The sequence below is a fragment of the Littorina saxatilis genome, unplaced genomic scaffold, assembly GCF_037325665.1.
Source record: "Littorina saxatilis isolate snail1 unplaced genomic scaffold, US_GU_Lsax_2.0 scaffold_2222, whole genome shotgun sequence".
Taxonomy (NCBI): domain Eukaryota; kingdom Metazoa; phylum Mollusca; class Gastropoda; order Littorinimorpha; family Littorinidae; genus Littorina; species Littorina saxatilis.
This window is the reverse complement of record NW_027126154.1, coordinates 1-10,000: the sequence shown is the minus strand read 5'-3', so window position 1 is coordinate 10,000 and position 10,000 is coordinate 1. Positions and strand designations below refer to the sequence as shown.

General features: G+C 39.1%; 1 protein-coding gene across 1 annotated transcript in view; it reads left to right on the top strand.

The window, feature by feature from the left end:
* LOC138954607 (uncharacterized) overlaps positions 1-9,852 on the top strand; it is a gene marked incomplete at its 3' end in the record, with an annotated part of 11,064 nt that extends 1,212 nt beyond the window's left edge. Inside the window, exons 2-5 of the mRNA XM_070326410.1 lie at positions 400-490; positions 760-888; positions 8,561-8,767; positions 9,723-9,852. Coding sequence (XP_070182511.1) covers positions 400-490; positions 760-888; positions 8,561-8,767; positions 9,723-9,852 — 557 coding nt within the window. The remainder of the gene's footprint in view (positions 1-399; positions 491-759; positions 889-8,560; positions 8,768-9,722) is intronic.
* Between the last annotated feature and the right edge of the window lie 148 nt (positions 9,853-10,000).

The window sequence follows — 10,000 nt, the reverse complement described above, 5'->3', positions numbered from 1 at the left end:
TGATGACTTCTTGGAATAGTTAAAAATACAATTTTCCGTGTCTTTGTCTGCCGATGTTCCAACAGTTGAATTGTATTATGTTTATTTGTTTCCGTCAAAATAAAGTTTTAAAGTGTACCCAATCATATTGTTGCCACTATGAGCCTAAACTATAAAACACGTGTCCTTCAATCTGACCAGTGGAGTCTAACATTAATTGTGGTTATATTGACATGTTTACGGCTGACAGTCTGCTTCAAAAACTCAGAAAACAAGGGCATACGATTATGCGGGATCTCATGTTCACAGGTCGCGTGTTACATTATCCGGAATTGTCTGTGTGATTTAAACTACGAGTACAATCTAAGCTGCTAGCTCAGATTTCCCAGATTTCAATTTGAACTTTGTTTTTCTGTTTAGCGGATCATGAAGTTCACCTCTTCCACTGTTAGACTGGAGCTGTGTCTGGTCGTTATCTTCCTGGGAACATGCACCGACGCAAAAGCAGCAGGTAAACAAACATTTCAGTTGGCCTAGATATGAAAGCACTGCATTGTGGTTTATTTCATCATTGGTGTAATACGCCTTTGATTGTGTGCACGTTTTGCATGTAGATACCAAACAGCACACTATCTGGCACAAAGCAATGATAACCGTTAGGGTTAAATAGCGCCTGTTCTCAACTGTTTTCAATTATATGTATCTGCACATTGTGCCCAGCATGAAATGTGAAACGTATTTGGATATAGTATCAAATCTTATGTGTATCCATCACTGCAGGTGTGCCCGATGAGAACGACTGCATTGTCGATCGAGAAGGAAAAACACTTGTGATGACCTTCTGCCTCAGAAAATACAGTCAAGCTCCTGGTGCATTCTACGCTCACCTGATACGGGAAAGGAATATGAGTAAGCGAGTTTCTCATGTACATACTTAGTTGCCGACCAGTTACGAACTGTTCACAATATTGAAGGTATTCAAACGTTTTGTCTCTGCTTTGTGTATGGAAATATGCGTCGATTATAGTGCTCACAGCAGAGGACGAACTTGTATTGATGTGTGTGGTCAAATCACCAAAGAGAACAAATATTTCAAACTGTAATTCCACCAAGTTATTTTAATTGCATGCTTACGAGAATACCTGCATTGCATGTTCTACACAAAATGATGTCTGTATCCATTCATTTGTAGAAGGGAGTCTAACTGTTTGTGTTGTTTATTATCCATTAAAAGCAATTAAATAATTAAATGAGCATGCATACTGCTTTAAGTCCTAGCCAGTTCACATTCTCAATTCACAACATTCCTGTTAATCATCATTCTATTTCCTAAAACGATTACAAAATGATACATTTCTATTATTCTGTTTTGTCATCATGTTCACGAGTTTTCATTCATCACCAGCTGGGGAATAATAAACACTGTTGCTCATGTATAAAATTGAGGTGGTGAATGGGTTTGAGGTTTCGTGAAACGTGGATTGTCAAAGTAAAAGCCAATCAGGCTGATTGCTTGATATCTGAATCCATCGCGGCTTTGGATTCGTGTTTCCGAGGACAACGATTGTAAGCATTCACTTTCAAAGACCCAATCAATGTTGATAATTACCGCGGCGACTCATGGTCAATTTGCAACTTATTTCTGTAATCGCAAAATCCACAACGAAAACAAACACTTGAAAGAAAAGAAATGCGCTCAAAACGTACTGAACTCGCAAATATGATCGCAGCTCTGTACATTTTCAGACTGGAAGAAAAGGGACGAATAAGTCACGTTTGACGTCACAGACAAGTATGACGTGTTATCTCGAATTACTGTGACGCGCTTTGCGGCCCAGAATATTGCATTCTAAAAATTGGTCTCCCTGTGTGTCATTGTGCGTACTGTTGCACTTCCTAAATGTAGCAAAGACCAAGGCAAGACAAGATAACTCTGATCGTCGTCCAAAAAACATGCTATATCAGGGCATGGTCAAAATAGTGGGGTGGGCAAAACGCGGATACAAACGTCATATGAAACTCAACTCAACTCAACTCAACTCAAATTTTATTGGCTTCAATTTTCATAGAAGAATTTGTCTTGCGCTTGGGAGAAAGTAAGAGTATAACATATAAAAACAGCATTCATATCACATTTCATGTATCACACACAGTAATCACTAGTATAAGCCTACAATTATCACATTTGTGCCTGTATCATACATGCAAATAAATAGTATCACTGGTGGAGGAGACAGTTCATTACGAATAAAAGGGGGAATGTAGAACTCAAAGGTGCACGCGTTTTCGCCTTCCACAGTGCTACATTTGTTGTGAAATCGACGAATTAAATTGTTTGAAAATATTATTTTCTGCTTTCTAGATCGTGTACAATTACAGTCTTCACAGTTTAGTGATATATCAAGTCCCAAGAGTGCAAAACGATGATACAAATACAAACTCGAGGTGGGGAAATATTGTTTTGCGATCGATGAAACAGGTAACACTCCTAATATCCGAGTACTGACGGAGATGTCCGGCAATTGTCGAGCTGTCAGGAGAATGACCTTGTCGGCATTCTTCGATTCCTGATGATCAATTTTTGCAAGCAGAGGTAAATGAAGAATGACACAAAACTGTGTCTTCTTCTGAGCCAGAGTTGTGGGACACCGCAGCTTCTAAACAAGTCGTGTAAGGCGAAATTACTACATTTAGTCAAGCTGTGGAACTCACAGAATGAAATTAAACGTAGTCCGCCGCTAGTGCAAAAGGCAGTGAAAGTGACGAGCCTGTTTGGCGCGGTAGCTATTGCGCTGTGCTTCATAGCACGCTTTACTGTACCTCTCTTCGTTTTAACTTTCTGAGCGTGTTTTTAATCCAAACATATCATATCTATATGTTTTTGGAATCAGCAACCGACAAGAAATAAGATGAAATTGTTTTTAAATTGATTTCAAAAATTTAATTTTGATCATATTTTTAATTTTTTTTTAATTTTCAGAGCTTGTTTTTAATCAAAATATAACATATTTATATGTTTTTGGAATCAGAAAATGATGAAGAATAAGATGAACGTAAATTTGGATCGTTTTATATATTTTTTTTTTACAATTTTCAGATTTTTAATGACCAAAGTCATTAATTAATTTTTAAGCCACCAAGCTGAAATGCAATACCGAAGTCCGGCCTTTGCCGAAGATTGCTTGGCCAAAATTTCAATCAATTTGATTGAAAAATGAGGGTGTGACAGTTCTGCCTCAACTTTTACAAAAAGCCGGATATGACGTCATCAAAGACATTTATCGAAAAAATGAAAACAAGTCCGGGGATATCATACCCAGGAACTCTCATGTCAAATTTCATAAAGAACGGTCTAGTAGTTTACTCTGAATCGCTCTACACACACACACACACACACACACACACACACACACACACACACACACGCACACACACACACACACACACACACACACACACACACACATACACACATACACCATGACCCTCGTCTCGATTCCCCCTCTATGTTAAAACATTTAGTCAAAACTTGACTAAATGTAAAAACTGGTAAACAAGTCTATGCATGACGCAACAGATTGGCGTCATCGGTGTAATCAGGTATTGCTATGCGAGTGACATCTTCTTCTTCGTAGATTCTGGTCACGGAAAAAAAGTGAAAGTAGATCTTGCATGATTTCACTGTGTGTTTCAGCATCAGTGACTCAGGACTCAGGAATGTTTTATTTTAGGCCATAGCCCATAAATAGGGTGAAACACAATTACAAAAAGAAAACATGTTCACAGGCAATCTGCTATAACGGTTCAATCTTAATATACATGTAAAACTGGAACCAATCCATCTGACAAAAATACTGGTTTTCCTTGACAGGAACGTAATATAATTACACTTCCCACATCTCAACCAAAAACACTTTTCTTTTCGTTTTTTGGCCTTAAAAATAAAAATGGCTAAGCTCTTCATAAGTTTAGGATTTTGTGACTGGACAAGTATTGACAACCTAAATGTACATGGTATTCTACAATATTTATCATGAATACATTCTGTACGCAAGTCTTCACATGCTGGACAAACACATACAAAATGAACATCGCTTCCAATACATGTTTTGCAAAAGGGACAAAGTAATTTTTCTGCTAGTATAATTTTATCACATATGTGCTTATGTGATTCGGTGACTGATATTCCCATTCGAAATATGGCTAGGGCTTTAACAAGATACCTGTTTACATCGGATCTTAAATCCAATTTTGTTTCAAATGTCGACTTATAATGTCTGTATACTTCAAATCTGTCACTGTTTGACAAGTGGCTGGACCAATCTTGAATATTACAATCTGTTGTTGTTAAGGCTGTTGGGAAGTCTGTCGGCGTTGACCTTACTGACGCGATGATAGACAGATCTCATAGAGTCGGTAGGAGACCTGGCCCAGGAGAAACATACAACAGAGCGATCATATGCAAGTTCACTTCGTTCAGGTTCAAGCTCTCTCTTATGAGGAACAAGAAGAACTTGTCCCAGACCGACCCCAGGAAGATCTTTCCTGATCGTGCTTGGCCAGCTGCCCGGACGCCCACCCCAAAGCTCTTCATCAATGACGATCTGACTCAGGCTCGGTCAGAATTAGCCGCCAAAGCCAGACAACTGAAAAGGGAGAAAAAAAACTCGAAGACACCTGGGTGCGAGATGGTGTAGTTTTTGCTAAGCAAGGCAGTGCAGTTTCGAGAGTCACTACCATGCGAGGCCTCCTCGCTCTTCTGTAACTGTATATGTGTTACCTTACAATCAGCTTGCTTCCAGTGCTGTGTTCCAGACTTTTCTTCCCTGAATTTAATGAGGTAGCAACCGTTTATAGTAACAGAATATGGAATTGATTTACATATGTTCTACTGATGCTTCTCATTGATACTTGGAATATACATTCAAACGTGATATACAATAATATTAAGTTGCTATTATTGATGATACATTGGCAACGGAAACATGTGCCTATTGGTGGTATTGCCTGTCGCACGAGCCTTGGTATGCAGTTATCACCGATGTAGAGCAACGTGACGGTATTCAGCACAGAAACTCTGTCTTTGTAACTGTCCCGTGCCTTGAGTGATGTTGACCTACTTGTCGCATCAGCCGTGCCATGTGTGTGACTGGTGCGAGTGTGTAAAAACAGGCCATATCAGTAACCAAAACAGAAATATGTCACTCCAGTCCGCGTGCTCGCCTGTTTCAACCCCCCCCCCTCTTGTTTCCTGGTATGTTGAAATGAGAGAGAGCCAATGGCCATATGCCTAAAAGGTTTCGTTTGAAGCGTTTATTTATAATTATTATCTTTTGATTTGTTTCGTACTTGTTTACATTTTCCCGATCAATAATTTTCTTGTTCTCTTTGTGTGTGCGTTGTGTGTGTGTGAGATTTCCGTACCACTGTTGCTATAGTTATCGTTGTTGTTGTTTTTGTTTTCATTTGTTTAACTATCATGCATTTACAATATTGTCCGCCACATTACTCGTTTGTTTCTAAGAGCACATTTATAAGTTTATCTTGTTGTGCTCCCTTAATTACAATTTTCAATTACGGCTTTGTATTTATGCAACTGAATAAAACTGTTTAAACCAATGGCAAAAAAAAAAAAAAGAATATTACAATCGATTAGACGTTGCCTGAATGTTCGCATAAACAAAGAATTGACTGCACCCCTTGATTTTCCCATACAAATCCAAATCCATATCTGTACAAACACAGGCGAATATTGGTGGCCCAATTTTGTTTATCTTTTTCATCCAGCTTCAAGAGCATGCTATAAGCCTTCCTTAGAAACCTGTCTCCGTTCATTCTCGATATTTTTAACCAATATCGTAAAGCACGCAAATGACAATTTACGAACAACGAATACCTTTCTGTGTCTCCAAGCACCAATATCATTCGGAACAGGACATGTTAAGGTAATGTTCGAGGCTTTTTCGGCAATTATGAACAATCGATCTCGCATCACCTTATTAGTAAGCCAATATATGACTCACCTTAACAAAAGCACTACTATAGAAGCATAACTATCGACTAAAAATCACAGACATTCATACCCCAAACATGTTCTTATTTTTGTCATCTTTGATTTTTTTAACAATGCTTTGCCTGTTTCTGAAAAAAAACATATTGTTGATTTTATCGTATATTTTTCAAATTAAAATGGTCATGGTCCCAAGGTTTTCAAATAAACATGTCTGAGCTACAGGTGCGTGACCCTACCTTTTTAAAAAAAATCGCAAAAAAAAAAGTTTGCTCAGATCCCTCCCCACATTTTTTTTTCTGACTGCAACAAGATCATAGAATATATCTGCATTTTTACCATAAACATTTACTACAGGGAACGGGTTTATGGCACTTAAAATTGCCTTTGATAAAAGGGGCTGTATCTGATGTTACTGCGAAATACTGACATTTATACAACATACATATTAGTATTATCTTCACTTTAAAAGTGTTTGGGAAAAGTTACTTTTTTTCGTACACATAATAATATGATAAACTTGTTCATGGTTTTGTTTTGAAAATTCTACATTTGAATGGGGGTCCCACTTTTTGTACAAAACGTGTCCGAGTGGTGTGTGCACCTTACCCAATTAAAATCATCACAACAAATCCATTTTAGTTTCGATTTGAAAACATAAAATAAATTATGGCTTCTGAAATCCCAGAGAATAGTTCCAGATTATGTTTTGTTTAAATCTAAAAAAATAACAATTGGTTGGCCCATGCCACTAAATGATGACACAGACGATGTTTGCTGGCTTGTTGTCAGACCAGCATTGTGTTTTGTTGGTCCTTGGGGAGCATATCGCATTTTGTCACATATTTATCAACCGCAGCCTTCGGCCTTGGTCGATAGAGATGAAACAAAAGACGATATGGACCCTCGGACCAACAAAAAAGCTGGTCTGACAACAAGCCAGCACACATCTTATATCATTGTGTGGGAAATACGCTCAAAATGAAGAAAATCGTTAAAAGGATAGCAGCCTTTGAAATTGTTGACATTGCAGCTCCCTTTCAGTCGACTTCTAGACAGCAGAACGTCATATCGAGTTTGGAACACGCAAATGACGTCATATTGATTGGCGAGAGATTACGACTTTATCTTGCCACATTCTTTCCCACAAGCACAAAACACAAAATAGGCCTCTATCTGTCTGTCTGTCTGTCTGTCTGTCCCTGTCTCTCTCTTTCTCTCTCTCTCTCTTTCTCTCTGTCTCTCTCTCTCTCTCTGTCTCTTTCTCTCTCTTTCTCTCTCTTTCTCTCTTCTCTCTCTCTCTCTTTGTCTTTCTCTCTATCTCTACGGCTCTCTCTCTCTCTCTCTCTCTCTTCTCTCTCTCTCTCTCTCTAAACTCCTTGCACAGAAGAGGTGCTAAGCTTATTGTAGCCAATCCTTATCTGTCCACGTCAGAAAAGTTGAAGGTAGCCAATATTCTTCCACTTCAACAGCAGTTTGATTACAACATCTTAATTCTAATGTACAAGGCGCTCAATGAGCTGGCCCCACCATACCTAAATGCATTCTTGACTAAAGCTTCCGAGCGCTATGTGTCAAACAAATCTATATATATATATATATTACCAAGGACTCGCATAGATCTATACAAAACTAGCTTTGCTTTTGTGGGACCTTCACTGTGGAACTCTCTTCCTTCGAATGTACAAACGTGCCGTTCATTGAACGCATTGAACGCATTCAAAACCTCCCTCAGGAAACACATACTGAGGTCTTCATAAGTTACGCTGCCGGTATTGTAGCTAGCTTTGTTAATTATAATTATTTTATTACTCTGAAATATTGACTGCTGCATGCCTACATAATGCTAAATCTACCTGTCTTGGTAGGCTCACTGTGTGCTTGTTGAATGGCACTTAGTTGTGTGTATATTATTATTAGTATTATATGTGTTCCTCCTTGTGCGTCTGCGTGTGAGTGCGCAAATGTGATTGCGTAATTAATGTTCCATTCTGTAATTGCTTTATTGATGTTCCATTCATGTATTTTCTACTACTTTTCTCATTTATTATTACTGTATGTTTGATGTTTCTATGATTCTAGTCGGGCGCACGCGTGAATATGTGTTTGTGTGAATGTAAAGGGCACATTGTAAGATTAAGCCTATGGCCTAAAATGTCTACCCTTTATGTGAATAAAATGTTCTAAGTCTAAGTCTAAGTCTAAGTCTCTCTCTCTGCGTCTCTATATCTCTCTCTATCTCTCTCTCTATCTCTCTCTCACTCTATCTCTCTCTTTCCTGGTCACAATTATATGTGTATGTACGCTGTATAATGTGTGTGTGTGTGTGTGTGTGTGTGTGTGTGTGTATGTGTGTGTGTGTGTGTTTGTGTGTGCGTGCGTGCGTGCATGCGTGCGTGCGTGTGTGTATGTGCGTGTGTTTGTGTGTGTGTGTGTGTGTTGGAAAGTGAGAGCTTATCGGACGTTTGCCAATGCTCGACTGTCAACTCTTCGCCGCTGGTGTGCCTGGCTTCCGTGTTTGACTGAATGCTTAATTACACGTTAGTGTTCTTGTTTGTTTTTTTGTTCAAGCTGCGGACATACTAACCTGCGATAAGACAAATGGAAAGATTTCCTGCATTGGTGTAGACCATACCTTTCACGTCGAGGGTGTGATAGAAGACGCCTTGAAAGTGCGAGTTCCCAACGTATCAAGCAACCGTGTGGAAACATTCTTGTTACGAGTCTTTTTCAATGAGACCAGACAACCGCCGATCGTCTGCAACTTGACAATGACAGGTGAGTGAAATCCACTCGTGAAACTCTTTACGTTCTCCATCTATCCCACCCACATCCTGTCACCACCCACATGCACTAGACTATATTTCCGAGTGAACGAATCTTCATCTGTCGATCTTCATACTGTTCATCACACGGTTTTGATGATAGTCTTCGTCTCCAAGTGTTTCAACAAAGAAGATGCCTACATTGGCCACACAATTGCTACTACCATCTCACTACCCCCACCATCACCCGGTGTCTCTGTGGTTGTGACAACGCAGAGCACTACTTCCAGGCGTGCCCCATGTTTGGGTCTCACTAAATGTCCATCTATACCCAATTGTAAGAACATGTGTTTTCTTCAAGACCTCAACTAGAGATAATAGCACAGGTGGACAAGTAATTAAATAAAACTGTTGCGTATGTTTAACTTAATCATTTATGTTATTTTCTTGTATTTACCCAATTCCAACTATCTCTTCCTAAACAAAACTATGATCAATGGCCACGGAGAACAATTAAACATTATGTTTCCCAGTACAACTTCCATACTGCATTATTCGTATCAAAACGGCAGTGTTCTCCCTTCGTACACATATTACCTCAGTAATGCTGTACACACGAACACACACACACACACACACACACACACACACACACACACACACACACACACACACACACACACACACACACACACACGCACGCACGCACGCACGCACGCACACACACATACACACACACACACACACACACGCACACACACACTGACACACACACACATTGTTTTGAAGAATGCTGCGGCGAAACAAGACCTCAGTATGTTATTATATGGATGGTCAATAAGACTGATAACGTCTGCTTGTGTCACATTTACTAGCTGAAACATTACAATAATTTTAAGACAGTTTGAATTGTTTGCTTGTGTCTTTTGTTTCAGTGATTATGAAAGGGTTTGTTTTCATAATTACAGAAATAAACAGTTACACAGAAGACAAAGCAAATAATCCTGGCATCCGCGATGGGAGCATTGCAGGGATACTGATAGCCATCGTCATTATCATCGCCATTGTCGTCGGTGGTATCTATTTCATATACAGAAGGTGAGCGTTAACGGGTATGGCATGTGATATATAATCATTTTACTCAGAAGAGACCGCGCTTAGCAACTTGTCCGTCTGCAGTTCATTTAAAATTAATCATATGTCACCGATCATGTGTGCTTGTTTGTAACATTTTAGCAAGTTGTTT